The following is a 27,670-nucleotide window of genomic DNA, read 5'->3' as shown; positions in this document are numbered from 1 at the left end:
AGGAAGGAGATGAAGATGAGATGGGAGATATACAGTGAGAAGAATTTGACAAACCTAAGTGGAGCAGATGACGTTCCATCAGATTTAGGTTCTTGGGAGAGCCAGCAATGATGAAACCATTCCACCTGCTGTAGAAGCAGAATCAGACAGGCCAAATACCTCTAGGCATCAAGAACAATGCAGTAATTCCAATTCCAAAGTAAGGAGGTGCTGCCAGGTGTGAATACTACTGAATCATCAGTTTAATATATCATGGTTACAAAACAATGACACAAAGCATTTATAGACGAATGTGAAATCTGGTACTAGATCAGTTTGTGTTCTGGATTAATGTAAGAACACATGAGGCAATATTGACCGTATGATGTATCCTAGGAAATAGGTTATGGAAAGACAAACCTATGCTTATAGCATCTGTAACTTTAGAGAAAGCATTTGACAATGTTGACTGAACTACTCTCTTTGAAATTCTCAAGGTAGCAGGAATAAAGTACAGGAAGCAAAATGTTCTTTATCACTTGCACAGAAACCAGACTGCAGTAATAAGGATCGAAGAACGTGAAAGACAATCAGTAATTGAGTAGGTAGTGATAGAGGGCTGAAGCCAATCCTTGATGCTTAGGGCAAGTAATGTTTGATAATTGTTTTAAAGGAGACGACCAAAATTTGACCATAATTTTAAGGGAGGTTTATGGGAGATTTGGCTGCAATAAATTTCAACTGCGCATCTACATCTCATTTTCTTGGAGATATATAAAAAAACTAGCATATGTTGCTTACTTTTGCTCTATTACTTCATACGATGTCATATTTTGGGGTGACTCCACAAACTAAGAGAGAGTTTTTGGGGTGCAAAAGCATTTAATAAGACCCATTTGTGGTGTAAATTTAAAAATGATCATTATATGCGAGTGTTCTACGTGTGTTTGTTAAGTTTTCTGACATGTTACATACCTACAAATACACCTCATTTATGGTTCTACAAAATTAAAAATGAATCTGATCTAATCTAAATAAAACAATTTATATGTTCACTGCATATAATACACAAATATAATACCAATAGCATGTAACAAATTTGCAGATATGTATTACTTATTTAAAGAAGGTGCAGAAGCCTGCAATTTTTATCTTCTTGTGCAAATTTAAAAGAACTCTTGGAAATATAATAAAAGCTGTTTTCAATCAATTAATCAATTCTAAGCTGCTGCTGTTTCTCTGATCAGTCCATTTATTGTTCAGAAGGGAAAAAAACTCTTTTGAAGTGTTGAGAAATGTTGTTGCATTGTGTGAGTCACTTTAGAAATAAATAACATAATGAGCCTTTTAAATAGGAATGTCTCTATGATCTTCTTTCAGATATCCTTGTTACTTCTACGTGTTAGTTGTACCACAGCTAATTGGTACGAGGTGACTACATATGTGGTTTGCCAATACCGACTGAGAAATAAGTAAATATTCCCCCTATCATGACTCCTCTAGACACTTAGGCCCTGTCATTCTTTCTCTACTCCTCACATTCCTTTGAGCCAAATAGTCTTCTTTGTATAGAAGTGCAAATAGTCTGCAGTAGTATTGATTCTTATGTGAAAACTTCTGAAGATCTATTGGGTGTGGAACTTGAGCTACCGATAGCACTTTGCAGAATTAATATTTTCAACAGTTATCACTGATGACATACACTCCTGGAAATGGAAAAAAGAACACATTGACACAGGTGTGTCAGACCCACCATACTTGCTCCGGACACTGCGAGAGGGCTGTACAAGAGGCGTGAATGGAGGGACGAATGGAGACGTGTCGTCTTCAGCGATGAGAGTTGCTTCTGCCTTGGTGCCAATGATGGTCGTATGCGTGTTTGGCGCCGTGCAGGTGAGCGCCACAATCAGGACTGCATACGACCGAGGCACACAGGGCCAACACCCGGCATCATGGTGTGGGGAGCGATCTCCTACACTGGCCGTACACCACTGGTGATCGTCGAGGGGACACTGAATAGTGCACGGTACATCCAAACCGTCATTGAACCCATCGTTCTACCATTCCTAGACCGGCAAGGGAACTTGCTGTTCCAACAGGACAATGCACGTCCGCATGTATCCCGTGCCACCCAACGTGCTCTAGAAGGTGTAAGTCAACTACCCTGGCCAGCAAGATCTCCGGATCTGTCCCCCATTGAGCATGTTTGGGACTGGATGAAGCGTCGTCTCACGCGGTCTGCACGTCCAGCACGAACGCTGGTCCAACTGAGGCGCCAGGTGGAAATGGCATGGCAAGCCGTTCCACAGGACTACATCCAGCATCTCTACGATCGTCTCCATGGGAGAATAGCAGCCTGCATTGCTGCGAAAGGTGGATATACACTGTACTAGTGCCGACATTGTGCATGCTCTGTTGCCTGTGTCTATGTGCCTGTGGTTCTGTCAGTGTGATCATGTGATGTATCTGACCCCAGGAATGTGTCAATAAAGTTTCCCCTTCCTGGGACAATGAATTCACGGTGTTCTTATTTCAATTTCCAGGAGTGTATATGGGAGAAACAGGTGGTCAATAAGGGAGCCAGAAACCTCAAAAAAATATTGCTGTAATAAGAGAGATCGTATGAAATACAGGACAGTTTGTCACCCTACTGATGTTATTCGATTTGTAGAGTGAGAAAGCTGTCAAGGAAATCAGGAGGAATTCGGAAAAAGTAAAGTTTATGGAGAAGAAATATAAACTTTGCCATTTGCCAGTGACATTGCAGTCCTGCCCAAGACTGCAAACAACTAGGAAGAGCACTTGAGTGGAATGGATAGTATCTTGTATCTCGAAAAAACATTATGAGATGAAGATCAACAAAAATAAAACAATGGTAATGGAATATAAACAGATTAAGTCAGGTGATGCCGAGAGAATTACATTTTGAAATGAAACACTAAAAGTAGTACATGAGTTTTGCTATTTGGTGAGTAAAATAACTGATGATGACCAAAGTAGAGAGGATGTAACATGCAGGCTGCCAGCAGAAAGAAAAACATCTCTGAAAAAGAAAATTTCATTAACATCTGACATAAATTTAAGTGTCAGGAAATCTTTTCTGGAGCGTAGCCTTGTGCAGAAGCAAAACATGGATGATAAGCAATTCAGACAAGAAAGAAGATTTTGAAATGTTGTTCTGCAGAAGAATGCTAAAGATTAGGTGGGTAGATTGAATAACTACTAAGGAGGTCCTGAATTAAACTGAGTAAAAATGAAATTTATGACACTACTCGACTAAAATAAGGGATCAGTTGGCAGGACACTTCAGATCAAGGAATCGTCACTCTGTGAATAAAGGGAAGCATGGGTAGTGAAAACTTGTAGAGGGAGATTCAGGCACAAACCATGGAATACAAGAAACCAGTCCATGTAACACAGATATGGCTTTATTTACAAATCTGTAAACAATAAAAGAAATAAGCCTCTCATGACTCCACACATAACAAGACAAAAGAAACATACAGAGGGTGCAACATCAGCGATACACAGAATAACTAATATGAGTGGTACAAACTAAAAGAACATAGGGAGCTTCAGTCAATACTGCTACATGTGTGTATAGGTGAGAGTTGCTGGTAGACACTGCAGCAGAGACTGTGCCATTTGCATGCTTCATACAGGCAGCCTCTAGTGGCTAGCCCATACTGATACAGTTGGAAGTTGATTTAAGTACACAAACGTAACAACACTACACTCAGTGCACTCACAGTTACACTCACTTACACTAGTATCAGGATACAGCAAACACAATAACCGTTGAAATGGATGTAGGTTGCAATAGTTATTCAGAGATTAAGACACTTGCACGAGATGGATTAGCATGGAGAGCTGTATCAGACCAGCCTTTGGACTGAAGGCCTTAGCAACAATAATATCAATGAGGCAGATATGTAGCAGGCTGAATAAATTCTTATTTCCTTTCATTAAATCTGATTCTTGGAGTTTCAAAGTTGCTTCTCATGAGGTTTATGATGTCTTTTTTTCATGTGTCTGTTGACTGAAATTTTTCTGCATTTCTGTTACAGTCTCCCATTTAGACAAGTGTGACCATTCACACTACACTTCTTTGTATGCTCTCTGTGTATTCTGTTAGTTCAACTTAATATGGATCACATGCATTTTATAAGTACTGAAGTATAGTCAGTACCATTGTTTTGGAAGTAATCTCTTTGGTATACTGTCTGCAGTTTCCCAGTGTCCTACCAATGAACTGAACCTGTCATCTGCTTAACCTGCATCCCAGTCTATGAAGCTATTCTGTTTCATATTTCTACACTTTATTTCTACCAGATATTTGTATGATGTGACTCATTCTAGATGCTCCTGATTAATACTGCAGTAAAGGATACAATAATTTTACATTTTATGATGTACGCAACTTTGCATTTCTTTGCATTAAGAGCTGGTTGCCTCTGTAGCATCAGGCAGGTATTTTGTTGAGATGTACCAGATTGGATTTTCTCATAATTAGCTGCATGATTTGTGAAAGAAAGGTCAGAGATTGTAGTTGACAATGTCTGCTATTACATCAACATATAGCAGTAATAGTAGTGGTACTGTTACACTCCCCTAAGGCTCACTACTCCATGATTCAGTTTCGGTAGATGACTCTCTCATATGTTGTGTGATAGCTGTCAGAAAGTTCTCAGTCCAGCCACAATCCTAGTTAGGTACCTCAGAGGATAACATTTTCTTTATAATATGTCACTGTGGTAGTTAGTCAAAAGTTCTGTTGGTTTAGTCCAAAAGAAAATGAAATACAGTGTTGAAATATTATGCCTGTAGTTAAAATATCCTAGGTTACACATGCTGATATCATTGAAGATATTTTGGGCCACATTGTGTATTTATTGAGATTGTGCCTACAGTCTCATCTATGTGATGTCCTCTCCTTGACCACAAGCTACATGGGTTTCTTGAATGAAAATAATTCACTTGTTGCAAAAATTACTCTATCCTAGCTTTTTCTAGATCTACTCAAGTAAATTAGTGAGGAAGCTGCTACTTTGAGCAAAGATGCTGCCGCCTCAGTTTTACTACACTGCTGCTGTTTATCAGCCTGTAGCAATTCAATATTTACTTGATTACGATGGTGTATTTCAAAGAAAATATTTTTTACCATCTGTAAATATTGAGTTCTATTTACAGTACATTATTACAGCTTTACAACAAACATTGCTACTTACCACGTATCTTAAACAACCTTTCAGTTCTTGGACCTAGATGTTCAGGGAATTTGTAGAGAGAGTGTCTAATTAGATATTTTTTTTTTTTTTTTTTTTTTTTTTTTTTTTTTTTTTTTTTTTTTTTTTTTTTTTTTTTTTTAGAGATACCCAATTTCTTTCTTTATCTTAGGCAGGAGCTTATTGAATACCAATAACTTACCACAGAGAACATAACTCTATTCTGAGCCCTGGACAGAGACAAAGTCTAATCGAAAACAGTTTTTGTGTCTTGTGCTGCGACTGTGTGTGTCATAATTTAGTTGAAAAAGATTTTTGTACTCAGCAGTTAAAACCATTGAGGAGTAAATATTTTGGGAAGTGTGTGTGAAAGTTCCAAAATTCTTGAAAAAGCCAAATTGCAGAGTTATGAACTTTGCACAGTTTTACTGATTGTTTCTACTGCACAAACACTCCATTTATTTTAGGTGCACTGCTCAGAAGACAATTTCATAAGACAACATGGAGGGAAAAATACACAAAATAAACGAACACTGCTGTCTTCACATCAACAAACTGAGAGGCATAACACTCTAAACTGAGCTTCTCGGTTAGTTTGGCCATGTGTTTACTCCATTTTAACTTGTTATCCAGCTGGAGCTCAAGGAATTTTACACACTGTGCTTCATTTAGTATACAGCCATTTATATCTACTTCTGGTACTAAAAGACATTATTGCGTGTTTGCAACTGTGTATTATGAGTCTTTTTGAGATTAAGACTTAAAATTTTAGCTGTGACCACTTATAGACCTGTTCAGTTATCACCTCAGCTGTTTTCTAGGGTTGAGTTTGGGCCCTTGATTAGTATGCTTATGTCATCAGCAAACATTGTCATTGTTGTAGAATTCTTTCAGACACTTCAGCCTTTTTATTCCAGCTTGTTGTGTTTTGCCAATTGTTATTAGATTCTGACTCTTTTTCAACATTCTGTCTGTTTCAGTTTTTTCCTGACATGTTACTTTTCACACAAGAAAGTGCATTCATTTGTGCTAACTTCAGGCTGCAACAGTTTTCAAATATTAGCCATCTGGTTTTAAAAAAGTAAAATTATGTCACTTCTCTATATGAACATACAGGCATTTTGTCAGTTTATTTTTATTGTTAGTTGTACTTATTTCTTTTATTTTTCCATTCTATATTGTAATATTTGTACTTATTTCTTTGTAGCAAAATATTTATACGTATTCTTCCTTTCTATTTTGCAATATGAGGTGAACAGAGATGAAACTTCCAAAAAAGTTGTATCTTGCCAGAAGACAATCAGAATATCATTAACATATTTGTTTGTTTGCATTGGTGGTGAACCAGTCTAACAGGGAAATTGCGAATTTCTAAGTTGGTGACACTGTCAGCTGATGTTTTGTTCACCCTATGTCAAAGATCGGATGTTGTGCTGAATTTGCTTACTTTGAACTTTATTTGTAAGTATCAATCTAAATTGTCTTTTTGTAATTTAAGTGCATGTTGTGCAAATTTGCAACTCCATTTCAATAGCCAAAAGTTCAGTTTTAAAGTATACTTTAGTCTGGCTTGTGTTTTGGCCAGTGGAAAATGTAGGGATGTGTTTCCAGAACATGTGGGCTGAATAAAATTGTAATCATCAGTATTTCTTCAGAAGAAGAACCAGAATTTGATGAAAATGAAGAACCACCTGGTACTATTCTCAACCCAGGAGATTATACTGTCATTAAAGCACATGGGAAGCGAACAGTTATTTAGATTGCATGCATGTAATTAGAAGGCAAATGTTATGTTGATGTTTTCTGAAAGCACAAAACAAGGTTGGGTGAACATGTTTACTGTAATAGGTGAGGAGTCATGTTTTAGTCAAGGATATGTAGTTCTAAAGGTCTTCATTGCTTCTGGGAGTGTGCCTTGCTAATCTAAAGATATCATTTTCAAACATGATGTCAGTGACAGTGCATTAACAAACAAGTCAAGTTAACTGATTTAACATTACAATAAAATAATTAGAGATATAACAGCCGTAACAGAATAAGGAAACACAGTTAATGCAATGTTTTTAGTTTGTCTACTGAATAAAACTTTTTGATCAAGATAATTTTTTTTCTTATGCTCCATGATCAAAAACAGACTCTGACATGTCCCAATTCATTCTAAATACCAATAAATAGAAAAAAATAAAAAGATCAACACTGTTGTTTCTATCCAACATTCTCTGCAGGGTAAATAGAAACACCAAGTTTTTATTTTTTTGAGCTATAAAAGCACTGGCTAAGTTCCAAATTCAATTATAGTTTTAGGTACAAGACCTATAATCCAGTATAATTTTGATTTTCATATTTATTTTTAAAATAATCAATTTTTCTTCTAAAGTTGAAAACTCTTCCAATTCTCCCCACTTTACAGTAAACAAGTAAGCTCTTCTGTTCTGTGCATCTTTCAAAGCCACATATATTCCATTCTCTCCATTTCATTGCATGTTCATAAAAGTATTTTACTACTGATTTATCATGAAATGTATTCTGGAAATGGAGAATCTGTTCAGTACATTCACTATTCCTCTTTGGAATTGAATGAAACTCAATACACTAAGTGATATTCTTACCTGAAAACCCCCTCACTGTGTTGAGAATGTTGCTGAAGGAGAATTGGTAGTAGAACACAGGTTCTGCAGACTTCTGGGACACCATCCTCACAGTTTTATCTATTCCAGAATTGAACAGCAGGTCTGAAAACATCTGTAATATTTTCACTGTTGGTTAATCACATAAATCCAATTGATATTGTCTTTGTGGCTTAAAAGTTTGTATTAGTGGTGTTGACTATACACAATAACAGTTATTATGCTGCTCCATTAAGACAAACATTTTGATGGATGCAACTTAAAAATGTCAAGAAAATGCCATGGAACTAAATTTAACAGGCACAAAAAGTTGCAGATCCCTAATGTAAAAGAAATAACATACATACTGTAGCTATGTACCAAATTTATTTATATAGCAAACATTGGATTTTACTGACTATTAAATGGCAATGTTGATCAGAGACTTGGGTGCATAACTGGTATGTGATCAATATGCAAACTGTCACACTTATTCTAGATTCTGAGATCTAGAAGCATTCAGGTGTGGCCTGAGACTACAGTGAACATAGCTCTGCAGAAGTTTAGCATTATTCATGTGTCTTACAAAACTGTTCAAGGTCTGACAGGCTAGACTACATCTACATCTGTAATCTGCAAGTTCTGGAGGGTCCTTGTGGTACTATCATTTCCCCCTTCCTTGTTCCTTTTGCAAATGCTGTGTGGGGAAAAAACAGTTGTTGGTATAATTCTGAATGAGCTATAATTTCTTTGATTTTCTCATTGTGGTCATTTCACAAAGTGTGTGTGGGAGTAAGTAATATTTTGTCACGCTCTTCTTCTTATACTTCACTGTCTTCATTTAGGTGCCTTCTGTTTCAGAACTACTACTTGCACAACTAGAGCTTTGCTTAATCCTGCCAGGCTGCCACATGTTGAGCTCCAAAATTGTTGCATTTTGTTTGACTGTTCTGTTGGGACACACTCAGCTTTGATGCACTTCAGCACATCATATAGACAGTGCTTTGATGGCAGTGACTTCTTTTCTGACTCTAGTAGCTCTGTGGTCTCCTTCTGAGGTTACTGGGGAATTGCTCTAATTTGACTTGCACTCTTAAAATGTCAGACAGGCTGAGCAGATCTTGAAGGCTCTTCTTTCAATCATCTACTGTGAGACCGAAAAAAGTTAGCTTCCACTGCTTTGTCTTCTGGTGCAGCTGGATATTCACTCCATCATAGCCTTCCTTCTGGAGGAAATTAGTGTTTCTGTGCATCAGACTGTCTAGGGTAGACATCTGACAATCAGTTGTTTGATGATGGCCAGTTTCTTCTTCCATGGTGACTTCTTTGCCTGACCTATGCAAATGAGGTAGCAGTGTAGACAGCTGACAGCTTTGTCAAGGTCATCAGGTTTATGTTGCGAGATATCCATTGTCACGCCATCTGTAATGTTATGAATATGAATATGAAGATGGTATCGGTTCTTTCAGACATGTCCAAAAGAACAGATACCATTGGTGATCTTTCGGCTCTCAAAGAATGAAATTACAATGAAATCCAGACCTTTAGCTCCTTACAGGCGTTGATAAATATCAACGGGGACAGTTGAAAATGTGTGCCCTGACCAGGACTCGAACCTGAGATCTTCTGCTTACATGGCAGACACTGTATCTGTCTGAGCCACCAAGGACACAGAGGATAGTGCAACTGCAGGGACTTATCTCTGGCACACTCCCCGTGAGACCCACATTTCCAACTTACTGTCCACACTACATTTGTAGTGCCCCTGCCCACTAGACTCATTACTCATGGCATACAATCTACCAATTCCTGTAAGAGTTCGGGCTATGTGAGTGCATCCACACTGAAGAAGATCATTGGCCGGTAAGCCTTATCGATATGAAGGTGGTGAATCGATCATCATAGTAGTCCAATTCACTCCTGATCCAGAAATGTATACTGCAGCCCTCAAGCTAGACAATCCTTCCTTGAATGACATACTAAAAGTTGCACACTCTTTTGAGATCGCGCTAGCAGCAAATGAACTTCTTATGGCCCGCCCCCAAGTTGCAACAGTTCAACCACCACCATTTAGACGGAATTCTCAGAAGTCTTCTTCCATACCATGGTGTTGTAATTCATCACTTTCAGACATGTCAATGACCTCAGAGCAGCCAGTCCAGCCATGTCTGTGCAAACAGCGGGGTCTGCCTTCTTGTCATGACTGTTTTGTGACATGCCAACATGCAGATTGCCCTGATTGCTGGGTGCACTCCAAGGATGGACAAATCTGAACTGTCTGCTTTCAGACATCAGGTCAGTTCAAACCCTCACTTCTAACTTGTGTCACAGGGTGGTGTGTGAGCTTCAGGCCATCATTCCCCAGAGCAATCCTTGCACCCCCAAGTTGTTTACTGATCTCACAATTGCTCATCAGGATGTTCATTTCCAAGTCAATACAGGAGCAAGAGTCAATCTCCCGACATATGCTCGTCTGGATTGCCTGGTGTTGGCCCCGCCCTCTCGCAAATTGGTTGCATATGGTGACAGCTCTATTCCCTTTAGAGGTCAGTTCACCACAACAACAATGGACAAGATGGTTATGCATCCATTAATGCTGTATGTTGTGAACAGTCATTCAGCTGGCAACATTTTCAGCCTGGTTGCTTTCTTGCTGTTTGGGCCCAGATGCAGTGCCCTCTTTCTGTCAAGCACGCCCTCTTCCAGTCTCGTTACAGACAGCTCAAACTCGATCTCCTGTCACAACTAGTGCTTGAGCCACACCCTACTCATGGTCCAGAAACCAAATGTCTCCCTCTTGCTTTGTGTATTGATTTCAAGTCAATGATCAATACCCAAGCTCTGGTGGAAACCTGTCCCATACCACATCAAGAGGATGTGCTCTTAAAGCTTGTTGGCGGTGAATGTTTTTCTAAAATAGACCTTGCTGATGGTTATTTACAGATTCCACTAGTGATGAGTTTCAACACATTTTTTTCATCAGCAAGCCTTTTGGCTTATACAGGTACAAACATTTGACTTTTGGGATCTCTTCTGCTCCAGCGATCTTCCAGAGAGACCTGGGACAGTCAACCATGTCCACCTCAGCATGTACCAATTACCTGAATGACTGAATTGTTACGGGTACTACGCGTAAAGACCACATGTGTAACCTTCATACCCTCTTTACTATATTGCCTGATGCAGGGCTCAAGTGCCATCTGCACAAACTTCAGTTTTTTTGAACAAGTTGACTACCTTGGCCACTTGCTCACCAAAGATGGGATTCAGCTCACTGACCATTATGTTTCCACTAATGACTCTCTTCTTCATCTTCAGAACTCCAGGAGGTGTAGGCTGTTTTGGGGAAGGTGATTTATTATTCTAAGTTGCTTTCACAGGCAGTGCACATTATGCATCCCCTCAACCAGATGCAGAAGAAAGACATTCCGTTTCAGTGATCAGCGGCCTGCGAGCAGGCCTCTGCACAGCTGAAGTGTATGTCATATTCTGCCTCATGCCTTACCCCCTTTTCCCCATCATGTCCCTTTGTTCTGGCTGCAGGTGCTGCTCCCCATCGCATTAGTGTAGTGCTGGGACACTGTAATGATGATGGCAGGGAGCAACCAATCGCCTATGCATCCAAAATGCTGACACCTGCCCAAAACAACTCCTCACAAATCGAGAAAGAGGCGCTGGTGATCATCTTTGCCATGATGAAATTCCATGTGTTCCTGTCTGCAACCCAGTATACCCTCGTTACAGACCAGAAACCATTAGTATCATTCTTTGGGCCACACTCTCAGCTTCTAGAGTGAAATGCCCAAAGGTACTAGTGTTGGGTGTTTTCCTTATCTCCTGCCATTACACCCTCAAGTACAAGCCTACTGCCCAACATCCAAACGTGGATGCCCTCTTGCTTTTACCCTCAGGACCAGACCCAGCACTTGACCAACTGGAGACCTCCTGTTTTCATATTGATGTGGAATGACAACACACCTTGGCTCTGTTTCCCATTACCGTTATTCATGTTGCAGCAGACATGCGTCGTAGCCCTGTCTTGTGGCGTGTCATACAATATGTACTCCATGGGTGGCCCAAATATTTTTCAAAGTCAGCTGATCCCAAATTCTGGGTCTGGGCTTGCCTTTCTCATCATTTGTCCATCATCCCCAATGTTCTTCTGCTGGATGTGTGGGGTGGGTACCTACCGTGTTATCATTCCAACTGTCTTACACACTCGTGTCTTGTATCTCCTCCATCGTGGGCATTGGGGCACATTGTGGATGAAAGCCCTTGGGAGGCAACAGATCTACTGGCTAGTACTGAACAAGGATGTGGAGACTATGGTGTGCTGCTTTCTGCATGTGCTCACCATCAGGCTGCTGCTCCTCAGTCTTTTGTCCCGGGGCCTACTCCCCGTCACCCTTGGAATAGCATTCATCTCAACTTTGCTGGCCACTTCCTTGGCTCTAAGTGGCTCATTGTCATGGATGCTTATTCAGACTACCCCTATGTGGTCAGCATGGCATCCACCACCAAAGCTGCCACACTCAATGCCTTTCTGCAGAGTCTTGCCATTGAGGAACTTCCCCACACCGTCATAACTGATAATGGACCCTTGTTCACAGCTAGAGTCTTTGAACAGTTCTGCACCACCAATGGCATTAAACACTTTTGTATTCCTCTGTTTCACCTCTCCAAGGGCGAAGCAAAGTGGATGTTGCACAAATTTAAGCAACAAATGTTGAAGGCTGTGGGTGCATTTACCATGACAGTGGCACTCACGATGTTCCTGAGCACCTACAGGTCCACTCCTGTCCACAACCACAGTCCAGCAGAACTACTCCATGGTCAACAGCCACATACTTTCTCCATCTCTAGCACCCCAATCCAAGTAACCCTACAGGCCAAACCCTCATGTATGCCAGCTACAGTATTGGTCACTCACGGGTGGTACCTTATGACTGTTGATACCCCAAAAGGTTTGGAGCATTAGCACATGAACCCATTCCATCCCTGCCTCCAGACTACACCTGCAGTGGTGGATCACTCTGAGTTGGAGTCGTCACCCTCTCACGTCCCTCTGCTTCATGAGTACTATTTGCACTCCAGGACACTGTCAGCAACTCCAGTGGGCATGAGAATGGAGGTCAAGGCATCGCTACTGCTTCAGTCTGCTCTGCGGTCATCCCCCACACTGCAGTTCCCCAGCACAGTGCTTGAAGTACTGTATTCCTTCTGACAAATAGGGCCTCCACTGATGGGACACCACCTGTTCACTTCCCAAAACATTTCCAGTGTGTTTCAGGCCCCACATGCTCATTTCGAAGGGTGGAGGGGAGGGAGGAGGTATCTGGTATCCCAGTTCAACATTTTTGACAGCCCGCCAGAAGGCATGGACATAGACGACAGTCGACAGGTGGCACCCCTGTAATGTGCAAGCACTGCTGTTGTTGCCGCAGTGCTATGCGTGGGTCATGCCAGCCACGTCAGTCTATCGACGCTAATGTGGTCCTCTAAAGCCGGCAGTGCAGAGGCACAGACTGCAGTTGTGTTCTGACAGCACTTGTGATTGTTTCCTATTCATTTCTCTGGTCACTGATAGTTTCTCTGTCTTGGTATCCAGTTTGGTTTTGCTTTCTAATCTTGGTATTTTGCTGTGTGGTCTGTGTTGTCAGTCATCCATGCTGTGTGTGTCCGCATTGTACCAGTGATTCCCCATTGATGCCTTCAGCCTCTTGGCTGGTGCACTCTGGTCTTACTCGATTCCAGTTAACTAGAACACTATCTATTATGGGGAGTTGGAACACCCTGTCCTGACAATGTCAAATTTAGTGACTTGGCTTCCTTGTATTTCAGGAACCACTATTGACATGAAACTTTACAGGATATTAAACTGTATATTCTGAGTCTACTGAACTACAATGATTGCATTTCAGCCATTGCTTTTGGAAATACAATTTTTTATTTACACAGTTAAAATTTTGTGTACTTTTTTTGTACATTATCCTACAGAATTATAAATAACATTATGTTATTCTTTTGGTTCAGTAGACTCAGGGTATGTATGTTGTTACTCCCTGAAAATTTGAATATTCTATTAGAAGTGGTTCCTGAGATTTAAGGAAAAATGCAGCATAATATGTATGTTTTCAGGAACGGCTTCTAATGTTTCAAAAGACTGTAACTCACTTAATATATGCTAATTTTTTTTATTTTTAGTCACTCAGAAGCACCCTGCACCATACTGTATACCATCCTCTTGATCTTTTTCCAAGTTTTTTTATTCTTTTATTCTTTCTGGACTCCTTAGTGGCCAACTGTGCTGCATACTCTGCTTTATCAGTGCGAACCTTGTCCATCTGTTCGAGTTCTCTGACGCAGTTTGCTCCAGGATTAATTCCCATATGCTCTAGCAATTTCACACTACCAATGTTCCCATCATTAAAAGCAATAACAGCATCACTGGCACCCCACATTAGTGTCTTCATTCCAACAAAAACATTGTTTGGTAAGCGAGTCCATATAAGATTATTGAACGACCCATTGGGATTTTGAGTCTGACCATACAGACACTTCTTCAGTAATTCAGGATTTGCCAGGACTCTGTGAATAGGTTTTATGATATCCATGACTGCTGCTGGGATGGAATATTTATGGCTGTATGAACTGTTTGAGTACTGGGCATTGCAGTAATTGCACCATGAATCAGGTCCAGGTGGGCAAAGGCAGTGTACTGGTTTTTAATCAGTTGACAGTCTGTGGAAGAAGGTAGCCCACACTGCCTGCTTCATTTTCAACAAATCCTTGTTATTATTTCTGCCTCTTAAGGTTTTACCATCAGAAAGTTTCTTGTCTCTCAGACTTCGTTTCAACTTCCTCAACTTGGTGTCCATTCTCTCCTGGACATGACCAACACATTCCAGTTTTGTGATAATCATCTCACTATAAGGCTGAGCGGTTACTACACTGTTACATGCTTTTGAGTCTCCATCACCTATTTTCAACCGGTTTAGATTATATTTAAAAAAATAAAATAAAATACTTCCCATGTGAGTTTGTAAATGATATATATATCATTTTATATGGAAAATTGCATATTTTATAATGAGAGAAAAATCCAAAAATGTGAAAAAAAATTTTCCTTTCTAACTCACCCTAAGAAGGGTGAGTTCTTCATCAGTAATGTACATATCTTCTGGCCAGTTTTATTTCGCCCACCCTGTGCGAAGATGATTGCTTGATAGTAACTAGTTATATGTGGATAAATATTATTACAACAGATTTTGGTAATTTGTTGATGCCATTCCTTAAATACAATGAAGTTGTACAGTACTGTTTGCATAAAATATCCTGACATTAATTTTCAAAGGACTTCATGTTGCAAGAGGGTTAAATTGAGACTAAGGTGATCCATGTGCTCTAGAGTGAGCCTGCTGGTAACTGGCAGCAAATGTCTTTGTGAATATCTTTTGTGAGCCCTTTAGAGTTGGTTATTCGTTATTCTGTCTACATGTGCAGCTGTATTTCATAAGCAATCTACAGTGTGTGGCAGAGGGTAGACAGTGCACCGATAACATTGTTCCTCTTTTCCTATTCCATTTGAGGGAGGAAAGGTTGTTGGTGACCTTGTGTATGGGTTCAAATTTCTCTTATTTTAGCAACATAGTCATTATGAAATATGTATCTTGGAGGAAGCAGTATGTCTCTTGACTCATTTTGGAATGTAGTTATTCAGATTTTATGAGCAAGGCTCTACCCTCTCCAATGTATGACCTCTTTCTTGTTACTGTTCCCATTGTATGTCCCTGTATCTAGCTCCGTTCTTCCTTTTTGGAGATACCACTGAACACATCGGCTGGTAAACAGGTGTGTAGAGGTGTGGGGTGCATTACATCTACAGCGGCAGGGTTGAAATGAGGCAGTGGATTGTTGTCACTCTTAAAAAGGTCATTATTAGTCGTATATTTTATTGAAGAAAAACTACAACACTTGTAGCGATGCTCTGTGGTAGCAATGCACTCCTGGGCATGTACTGAAGGCAGCAAGTGTGGTCACACTGATGCAGCAGGCAACCAGTATTCTGTTACGATGTCAGTGTCGGGCAGGAATGCTGATGTGCAGAGGCCACGGCAGCACATGTACTGTCTTGGCACTGCTCTGTGGCTCAAGGCAAGGCACATTGTTAGTTATGTAAACCTTTTGTTTCTGCATTGCAAATGCCATCAATTTTGTGAATCTCCAGGCCCTCAGGCGCACATTACGCAGAGGATGCAGCCTTGTCGGCCCAGTCATTAACTTTACAAACATGTTTCCTCTCTCTTCTCCTCCCCCCTCTCCATTGCCATTGCAGGTGACGACGAATCTGCATACTTTAGAAATAAATGTGTCTGTACTGCTTAACTACCCACAACAACTACAACACTATCAACCTTATTGATAGCTTCTTGTGCATCCTCAGAAGTATCTATAACAAAGTTACTGTCTGCAGTTCCAATTTGAACAACACAAAAATCAGTGGTACATGCACTTCCCTGCACATCTGGCCCAGGCTTCATGGTCTCTAATAAGGTACCAATTTTCACCCAATTGGCTAGATACTACTGCAGTTAATGACCCATGCCACTAACCACACACTTTTGTACTTCAGTACAGCACCTATTTACTGTGTCTAGGGCTACAAATGATTCAGATTCCACATTTTGGCATGGCATTGGATCTGATAATTCTGTATTAATCTCCTTAACGTCTAAAAAGTTAGTACTTTCTGCATCAAGTAAACTTACACTGTTAACGTCTTTCTGATTACTTCTTACTTTGGCGCAAGTGCAACCCTTTCTTCTTCTTTTAAATCTCTCCAAGGTCCACATATTCCTGATTACTGGAGGCTCATTTTTAATGAACAACTTGTCGGATTCATTCCACCTCTTCTCCACATACTCCTGAGTAACTAGTAACTCTGCTGTGGAATGCCGTGTTCTGTTCCCCAATCGTTACATGCTTTGATATATTTGCATTCTCTGGTTACAACTGAGCTACTTTGGCTGGTAAAATTCACAAATTTTCCACTGTAGTAGCTCCCTGCAGCATCAACAACACGATTAACCTTTTACTAATTACACAAACAAGAAAATGATGAGAACAAAATAGAGCTCCACCATGATCATGCCTAGTAAGGCACTGCAGTGTTCTAAACAAACTTTGTTTTGATGACAGCTTTACCTACAGAAGAAAAGAAGCAGCATACAGAAGGGCGACTGACACAGTAAGAAGCTGTGGTGCTCAAGGTGTGACAAATGGCCTTTGGTGGTGTAAAAATATGTCGCCTCGTAGACAGATATACACTACTGGTCATTAAAAATGATACACCACGAAGATGACATGCTACAAGCACAAAATTTAACCGACAGGAAGAAGATGCTGTGATACGCAAATGATTAGCTTTTCAGAGCATTCACACAAGGTTGGCGCCGGTGGTGACACCTACAACGTGCTGACATGAGGAAAGTTTCCAACCGATTTCTCATACACAAACAGCAGTTGACCGGCATGCCTGGTGAAACGTTGTTGTGATGCCTCGTGTAAGGAGGAGAAATGCATACCATCACGTTTCCAACTTTGATAAAGGTCGGATTGTAGCCTATCGCGATTGCGGTTTATCGTATCGCGACATTGCTGCTCGCATTGGTCGAGATCCAATGACTGTTAGCAGAATATGGAATCGGTGTGTTCAGGAGGATAATACGGAACACTGTGCTAGATCCCAATGTCATCGTATCACTAGCAGTCGAAATAACAGGCATCTTATCCACGTGGCTGTAACGGATCGTGCAGCCACGTCTCGATCCCTGAGTCAACAGATGGGGATGTTTGCAAGACAACAACCATCTGCATGAACAGTTCGACGACATTGGCAGCAGCATGGACTATCAGCTCGGAGACCATGGCTGCGGTTACCCTTGATGCTGCATCACAGACAGGAGCGCCTGCGATGGTGTACTCAACGACGAACCTGGGTGCACGAATGGCAAAACGTCATTTTTTGCAGATGAATCCAGGTTCTGTTTACAGCATGATGATGGTTGCATCCGTGTTTGGCAACATCGTGGTGAAAGCGCATTGGAAGCATGTATTTGTCATCGCCATACTGGCGTATCACCCGGCGTGATGGTATGGGGTGCCGTTGGTTACATGTCTCTTGTTCGCATTGATGGCACTTTGAACAGTGGACATTACATTTCAGATGTGTTACGACCCGTGGCTCTTCCCTTCATTCGATCCCTGTGAAACCCTGCATTTCAGCAGGATAATGCATGACCGCATGTTGCAGGTCCAGTACGAGCCTTTCTGGATACAAAAAATGTTCGACTGCTGCCCTGGCCAGCACATTCTCCAGATCTCTCACCAATTGAAAACGTCTGGTCAATGGTGGCCGAGCAACTGTCTCGTCACAATACGCCAGTCACTGCTCTTGATGAACTGTGGTATCGTGTTGAAGCTGCATGGGCAGCTGTACCTGTACATGCCATCCAAGCTCTGTTTGACTCAATGCCCAGGCGTATCAAGGCCGTTATTACGGTCAGAGGTGGTTGTTCTGGGTACTGATTTCTGAGGATCTGTGCACCCAAATTGCGTGAAAATGTAATCACATATCGGTTCTAGTATAGTATATTTGTCCAATGAATACCCGTTTATCATCTGCATTTCTTCTTGGTGTAGCAATTTTAATGGGCAGTAGTATATATAGACATATAACACATTCACACACGTAAGGCTGTGTACGAAAGCCATTAGCATTCAAAACAGCTTCAGCTCTTGCTGTCTTTCATTACTTCAGCCACAGCAAATACAGAGGCTTAATTTTTTCTTGAATACAGAGTGGTTTGGGATTATAGTCAGTGGTGAATGCATTAATGTCTTCTGGCCACGCAGCTCACAAGGAATGCTATGTTGTCAACTAGGCTGAAAGTACACAGAGCAATTTACATTACGTTCCTGCATCTTGGCAACGTCGCAGACCGGCTCATCTAAATCTGCTCCACATTTGAAGATACATAAAAAAAAGGTTCCTGCTCCATTTGTGAAGCACTTGGCGCCTTCTACGTGTTTCAGCCATTATGAGAAAACTCACAGAGCACACAGAATACCACATAAATCAGTCAGTCGTAGTTTTGCTCACGTCAAACACGATAGAACGCTCAAGTATGACTAAAGTTCACACAGTACAGAACGCAGAAACAAACTGAGCACTGGTCGGCTAGGTGCGCAGCTGTCTACTGCACTTCCCCCAGCTCGGAGACCATAAACGCTGTCACGTACGATAAAAACCCCTTTGTTGTAATTACTGCCACCCCAAAATAAGTAAGTAAAATAGCATATTACTGTCAAATTCTGAGAAGGATACTCCCATTTAGTGCCAAACTGACAACATGTTTGCAAAAGATGTCGCTCTTGAATCCAATGATGAGTGAAAGAAAATTATTTTTAAATTGTTATCTTTGGTCTTTTTTTTAGCATGTCCTTTGTTTTTCATTTTTGTATGTCTGAAGTAAATATGCTATCCCTACCATCTGTAGAGATGTACATGGAAACAGATAAAACAGCACATAATTCTAAACTATCAAGCTGACAGCAACATTTAGTGTCAAATAGGAATTAAGTTGCCTCCATGCACTGGCAGATCTTACAGTAACAGTGTTCAGAACATCTTGTCCATACCATTACACACAAAAAGTTATCATTTCTCACCACATACATGTGTTTGAAAACTCACACACACACACACACACACACACACACACACACACACACACACACACACTCTCTCTCTCTCTCTCTCTCTCTCTCTCTCTCTCTCTCTCTCTCTCTCAATAAAGGTCACTCTATTGAAACTAACCATGAGTGACAACAAACTAAATTTATAAAAATTTGCTCTTAATTAATTTCAATGCACCTGTTTCCTTTTTATACATTTTCAAACGTAACACCCGTCCTACAAAAGAATTTAAAGAATATATTAAATCTCATAAACAAGTACTAACGAACTTGCATCGAGGGGCAGACTCTAATAACAAAAGATCTGGATAACACCAAAAAGGATAAATTCGGTTGTGAAAAGTGAAATACACAAAGTGTTTGTAACATTATAATCGTTATTCTGTAAATAAAAGTTTATATACCTTAAGAAAAAGGTTCGATTCCCGGTTGGGTCAGAGATTTTCTCTGTTGAGGGACTGGGTGTTGTGTTGTCCCCCTCATCATATCATCATCGACACACGTGTCACCCAATGTGACATCGACTGAAAAGACTTGAAACTCAGTGTTCGAACTTCCCCGTGTGGGGACTGCTGGCCATCAATGCCATATGATCGTGGAGGCGTGGCAGAATGGCAGTGCTAAGTTAGCTAGTTAGTTAGTTACGTGTTCCATCGATCAATAGCACGGAAAACCGTTATCATGCGGAACGTGTCAATTGCGCACAGGAAACAAGTTTTTTTTTACATTGTAGTGTTATACCTAAATATTTCTATTATCTATCCCATTCCCTTAAATGGCATAAAATGCATACATTACATCTCCAGATTTATTTATTCATATTCAAGAATTCATCTATGATATAGAAGGAGTTGTCAAGGAGGCATGATTTCAATTTGTTTTTGAAACTATTACTTCTGCCTGTCAGACATTTTATTTCATCTGGTAATTTATCAAAAAGTTTTATAGCAGCGTATTTTACCCCTTTCTGTGCCAAATATAGGATAAGTAAAGGATAGTGTAGGTCTTTCCTTTTTCTGGTATTGTAATCATGAATGTTGCTGTTGATTTTAAACTGGTCCATGTAGTTGAGAAAAAAATTTCATTACTGAGTAAATGTACTGTGAAGCAGTTGTAAGAATTCCTAACCTTTTAAACAGATGCTTACAAGATGTGCGACTATGAACCCGACACATTATTCTAACTACACTACTGGCTATTAAAATTGCTACACCATGAAGATGACATGCTACAGACGCGAAATTTAACCGACAGGAAGAAGATGCTGTGTTATGCAAATGATTAGCTTTTCAGAGCATTCACACAACGTTGGCGCTGGTGGTGACACCTACAACATGCTGAGATGAGGAAAGTTTCCAACCGATTTCTCATACACAAACAGCAGTTGACCGGCGTTGCCTGGTGAAACATTGTTGTGATGTCTCGTGTAAGGAGGAGAAATGCATACCATCCTGTTTCCGACTTTGATAAAGGTCGGATTGTAGCCTATCGCGATTGCGGTTTATCGTATCGTGACATTGGTGCTCGCGTTGGTCGAGATCCAATGACTGTTAGCAGAATATGGAATCGGTGGGTTCAGGAGGGTAATACGGAACGCCGTGCTGGATCCCAACGGCCTCGTATCACTAGCAGTCGAGATGACAGGATCTTACCCACATGGTTGTAACGGATCGTGCAGCCACGTCTCGACCCCTCAGTCAACAGATGGGGACGTTTGAAAGACAACAACCATCTGCACGAACAGTTTGACGACGTTTGCAGCAGCATGGACTATCAGATCGGAGACCATGGCTGCGGTTACTCTTGACGCTGCATCACAGACAGCAGTGCCTGCGGTGGTGTACTCAACGACGAACCTGGGTGCACGAATGGCAGAATGTCATTTTTTGCGGATGAATCCAGGTTCTGTTTACAGCATGATGATGATTGCATCCGTGTTTGGCGACATTGCGGTGAACGCGCATTGGAAGCATGTATTTGTCATCACCCAGCGTGATGATATGTGGTGCCATTGGTTACACGTCTTGGTCACCTCTTGTTCGCTTTGACAGCATTTTGAACAGTGGAAGTTTCATTTCAGATGTGTTACTACCCGTGGCTCTACCCTTCATTCGATCCCTGCGAAACCCTACATTTCATCAGGATAATGCACGATCGCATTTTGAAGGTCCTGTACGGGCCTTTCTGGATACAGAAAATGTTGACTCCTGCCCTGGCCAGCACATTCTCCAGATCTCTCACCAATTGAAAACGTCTGGTCAATGGTGGCCGAGCAACTGGCTCGTCACAATACGCCAGTCTCTACTCTTGATGAACTGTGGTATCGTGTTGAAGCTGCATGGGCAGCTGTACCTGTACACGCCATCCAAGCTCTGTTTGACTCAATGCCCAGGCGTATCAAGGCCGTTATTACGGTCAGAGGCGGTTGTTCTGGGTACTGATTTCTCAGGATCTATGCACCCAAATTGCGTGAAAATGTAATCACATGATGGTTCTAGTACAATATATTTGTCCAATTAATACCCGTTTGTCATCTGCATCTCTTCTTGGTGTAGCAATTTAATGTCCAGTAGTGTACTTTCTTTTGAGCAGTGAATACCTTTTGCCTAAGTGTCGAGTTGCCCAGAATATTATTCCGTATGACATCAGAGAGTGGAAGTATGCAAAGTATGTTAGCTTACTAATTTCTACATCCATCCGGATAATTCGGCCTTGCAGAGTAGCCAAGAGGCCCATGGAATACCATGATATGGCTGACCAAATCGTCGCCAAATCCCCACCAAGTTTCTCTCTTGGCACGTGAACTGGGCCGGATATTGGGAACAGTGTGGAACGAGTCTCATCCGACCAAATAACTTTCTCCCGCTGCTCCACAGTCCAGGTTTTACAGCTGTGGCATCATGTTTTCCTGTTATGGGCATTTGTTTCACATTTTCGTCCGTGTTGTGACTTAGCGGAAAACATTTTTCCGATTTAGTTGTATGCAAGCAAAAATAAACGGTGCCTCTTGAAATGCCAGAGACATGGCTATCTTGGTTATGGAAGCGCCCACTATATGCAGTTCTCGCAGTGTTTCTGTCCAACCACTGCATATTCCTGTCTTGATGAACACTGTGGCACATTATCGCATCTGGACTGGCCAGCAAAATCATCTGATATTAATACCATAGAAAATGTCTGGGACATTTGCAATAGTGGCTGAATGTAGAAATCAACAACCTCACAACTTGGTAGCTTTATGGGACATAAGCGCTGTAACAAATGTTGCAGATATCTGAAAGTCCATGTGCAGAATCACTGTTTGAGAGGATCTTGGTGTTCAGTTCATATTTCAGCTACGAACAAGGAGTAAAAAGTTTTCAGTTCAGCCCGGACCAGCGCCCATTTGTACAGCCATTCTAATATCTGTCTTCGCGTATCTATGTTACAGTATATGAAACAAGGTTTGGACGACGAACCAGAGCTGGCGTCCTTTTGCATAAGATTTTAGTTGGGCTACAATTAAGTCTCAGCTAATGGCACCATTTGTGAGTGCACCATTCGGATTTTATGTCTAAAAACACGCAGGAAACGCGTTTTCTGGGAGATTTTTGAAGGGCACCACTTCTATAATTTAAACTTGAACGAATCGGTTCAAAATTTGAACAATGGTAGCTAAATGGATAAGTCAAAACGAAATTTTTATCCAGTAATATTAATTCATTGTCGAGATACAATGGTCGAGCTAAATGTTGCAATTAAAATTTGCTCCTGGATGAAGGGAATACGCGGAAGCCGTTTAAAGTAATTCAAATAAATAAAAATGCATTATTACGATAAAATTGACAACTAGCTTTCAATAAGCTGGCTACATTCGAATTTTCCCTGTAGAAAACATGTTTTTTCGGTATTTTTTACTTGTGTCATTTCTATTTTTCAAACTTGTGTGAATTGGTTCAACTTTTGTAAAAAGGGAGACAAATGATTAAAATTAATGATCGTCTTGTTGTTTTGTGGAAACTTTTTCCTCTTCCATGATATATGCAACATGAATCGAAAGACAGTAGAAATACCTATACCTAATCAATTGTTGCCGAGTCAACAAAAATGTACATCCGTTACCCAGCTACGGCGATTGAATGTCAAAATTATGGTAGACTAACAGTTCAGAACCATAATGAAAAACTGCTCCTATCATAGCACAAAAAAGGCGAATACGTCGTGGGCAGATTTACGGCTGTAAAAAAAGGGAAATAGCTTTTCGGCTTATCTGGCAGCTTCAAAGACATTTAAAGCAAGGTATCTTGACGTATTCGCGATTATTTAAGAGTTAACCGTACTTCCTCAGCATAGTGAACTCTCTCAGTTGCAAGTTGTTGCCACTCCTGCATCTTGAAATTTACAGGTTTAAGTCTCTGATCCTGTGCCTAAAATCAAGATGATTCGCCAGCCATCGTAAACAAATATCATATGGCTGAAGAGCATACATTTAATAGCTAAAAACAATTTCCTGGAGGGATGGGATAAAATTTCTTGGTGTTGGAATTATTCGTGGGAGGGGACGGAAGACCAAAACAATTTTTTTTATTTGTGGGTGGTGGGGTTGGTTTTTCCCCAGAGGGGACCATTTCTTCCTTGTACTGGTGAGGGGTGTAAGAACAAATAGACAAATTTATGTGCTTCTGGAGAGTGGGATGCATCTACATTAGGAAGTATCAGAGAATGGGAGTATATCTATAACAGGAAAAATCTCAGAGCGGTGATGCATTTAAACACTCCTAATTACTATTAGGTCGATTATTGTTAACTGGAATAGCAGCCTAGCTTAAACTTTGATCTGACCTTCACGTAAAAGATAAGTGCTAAATGGATTTATGTGCATTGGGAGTAGTTTCTAATCAGAACACGACCTCTCAGCAATGCTCAACATGTGACTCTTTAAGCTATCCCGGCGGATATGTTGTAAATAATCTTCACGGCTTTGTCACCGGATGACGTTGTGGAAATTCCACAATATTTCCTCGGAGCAACTGTCCGACATCTTAAAGTGGTTCAGCCTTGCTGGTGGCTCGGTGCAGCTGACGGTATCCGCACTTCGAGGCCTTGTATATAGAACACGCGCGCGCGAAGAGAGCGTAGGCGCGGAAATCACGCATGCGCTATGATTTGCAGATGGCGCCTACTAAGACGCCCTCTGCCGAAGGTCGCAGTGATTTAATATCAGCCAATCCAGGGTTCCAGAAAGTGCTGAGTTGAAATCCCACACCCCTGTTGATGAGATTATAGGCTGTACGGATATGTATTGAGATTATCGGCTGTATGGAAGAGTCCTCCGAAGATACGGCATTAAGTGTGTTTTTCGACAATCTGCAAAACTGAGGAACCTCTTGGGTTTGGTTAACGATGATCTTGGCATGAGGAAACGAGGTGTGTACAAGATTCCTTGTCAATGTGGGGCTGTATATGTAGGCCCGACATGTCGCACAGTACAAGATGCTGCGATGAACATCAGTGACATACATGCCTGCGTCAGCCGGAAAAGTCGGCATTTGTACAACACTAACTGAATACAGGACATGGCATGATTTATGAAGAGACGTAAGTTTTATCCCCGGCATCATCTTTCTGGGATTGCGTCATTAAGGAAGCAATACATATACATACAGGGATGTGGGATTTCAACTGAGCACCGCTTGGAGCCCTGCATTGGCTGTCTGTTATTCAATCACGACGAGAAAATTAAGGTTTTTTCGTTAACAGACCCGTCATAACATTGGTCTAGTATAGTTTTTAGTGAGTGACGTCTGGCCACACTGTTAGTAAACAAAGCGTACAGCGCAAGCGCAGGAGGGCCGCTCTGCGATTTTCGGCAGAGGGCGTTTAGTATGGCCCCATCTATCTGCAAATCATAGGGCATGCGCGATATCCAGACCTACGTATTCTTCACGCGCGTGTCCTATACACAGGCGTCAACGTGCGAATACCGTCAGTCGCACCTAGCCACCAGCAAGGTTGAACTACCTGAAGATGTCGGATAGTTGCTCCGAGGAAATATTGTGGAATTTGCACAACGTCATCCGGCAGCAAACCCGCAAAGACTATTTACAGTGTTCAACATAATGATAAAGGGTTTTTGCAATAACCAATGCCAAGATGTTTTACACTGTTTGACTGATGTCTGTTTAGACGCAGTATGAGGGAAACACTAGTTGTGTCTCACATTTCTAACTACAGTTAAACTCATCACAGGTCAGTATTTTTGTTTTTGTATTGCGTCACACGCTTAAACAATGACCAGCACACACAATCCTCACTGCAATCCAATGTAAACATTTAAACACTTGCCAGAAATATCATTTGTCACGAATCGGTAATGTTTCTCTGAGGGTCAACCCACGGCAGTGGGGAGACGCAGCCGGTATGACACGACTCGTAGCTCAAGGATGGGTCCAGATTCGACGGACTCCCAGACTCGACTAACTCGCACTTTATTCACTCAGCGCTAGAAGCGCTTGACAATCGGTTTTTCCTACCATCGACGGGGCAAAGATTAGATTTACTTTCATTCCAATTGATCCGTAGTGAGGAGGTCCTCCAGGATGTAGAACATGTCAGAAAAACAATAATACATGACAAATATTTACAACCAAAACAAATAAGATAATGTACCTTCCACAGGCCCCAAGTGGAATGATCGACATTTTTTAATGAACACTATATGAAAGGATCATTTTAGAACATTCATTTACTAAGATCGCATTCATGCGCTGGATTTTTTAGTTATAAGGTAATAAACGTACAATAGAACTACTACAATACTTATTTACAATGAACGTATTACTGCACTGAAATGATGCAGAGGTTAGATTGTACTTACATACATACAAAATCAGTTGATTCTACCGAGAAATTCATCAGTGGAGTAGAAGGAGTTGGCCACCAATAAATCCTTTAGGATTTAGGAGAAAGTAATTTATTCAAGGGTGGTTAGCCATCTCAACAGTAAGGGGATACTTAGTAAATCACAGTTCGGATTTCAGAAATGCTGTTCCACTGAGACAGCAATATACAATATCAATGTCCACATAATAGAGCCTTTAAATAGTAAAATGTCAGCAGTAAGAATATTCTGTGACTTATCCAAAGCATTTGATTGTGTGAACCATGACATTATGTTAGAGAAATTACAATTCTATGATATAAATGGAACAGCACATGAGTGGTTTAAGTCATATCTACAGAACAGGAAGCAAAAATTCTCTTTATATGCTTGAAGTGATTCAAAGGAGTTTGCCACTTCATGCAACTGGGGTGAAATTACAGTAGGTGTTCCACAAGGTTCGATCATAGGTCCCCATCCTGTTCTTGATATATGTGATTGACCTCCCTCCTTATGTGCAACAAGATGCTGAACTGACACTTTTGCTGATGATACAAGCATAATTATTAATCCAGTAAAAGAAAGTTCAATAGAAAATGATACAGATAAGGGCTTTGGAAAAGTAATTAATTGGTTTTCTGCGAATGGGCTTGCTCTGAAGTTTGAAAAAACACACTACATCCAATTTTCTGGTGCAAAAAGTATAATTCCTTCAATAAACATAACACATCAGAAGAAGTCAGTAGCCAGGTTAGAGCATACTAAGTTTTTGGATGTGTGTGTCTATATGAGAATCTTAATTGGAAAAGTCATATTTTGGATCTCCTAGAGTGACTAGGTTCAGCAATTTTTTCAGTCAGAATAATTGCCAATTTTGAGGATGTAGAAATTAGTAAGCTAACATGCGTTGCATACTTCCACTCTTGGCCACAAATACCTTCTACAGGGGGTTCCCTATGATATACACTACAGTGCTTAGGCCTCAATAGACAATAGATGCCTGTGAGTTTCCCCATCTCGTGGTGAATCTGCGCCCTTTGTGCAGCACACGGGCCTGGACGACAGGTTCATTACACAATTCCTGAGGTATGACTCTTTCGGCCATATGCTTAAATGAGAGCGAAATGATCGTTAACTCACACATCCAATATGACATTTGTCAATTAGTATCATTAAAGTTTAGGATGCTTTAAGGGGTCTGCCATCCCTTACCCAATGATAAACCAAGGGTGTTATTAGGAAAA

General features: G+C 40.9%; 1 protein-coding gene across 2 annotated transcripts in view; it reads right to left on the bottom strand.

The window, feature by feature from the left end:
• The window catches only part of LOC124777448 (esterase FE4-like), a 324,295-nt gene that overhangs the window by 25,551 nt on the left and 271,074 nt on the right, over nt 1-27,670 (bottom strand). For both annotated transcript variants that reach the window (XM_047252862.1, XM_047252864.1), the window contains one exon: nt 7,814-7,946. In XM_047252862.1, the coding sequence (XP_047108818.1) occupies nt 7,814-7,946 (133 nt within the window). The remainder of the gene's footprint in view (nt 1-7,813; nt 7,947-27,670) is intronic.

The sequence above is a fragment of the Schistocerca piceifrons genome, chromosome 2 (genome assembly GCF_021461385.2).
Source record: "Schistocerca piceifrons isolate TAMUIC-IGC-003096 chromosome 2, iqSchPice1.1, whole genome shotgun sequence".
Taxonomy (NCBI): domain Eukaryota; kingdom Metazoa; phylum Arthropoda; class Insecta; order Orthoptera; family Acrididae; genus Schistocerca; species Schistocerca piceifrons.
The sequence above is the reverse complement of the archived record's forward strand: the minus strand, read 5'-3'. Positions and strand labels throughout refer to the sequence as shown.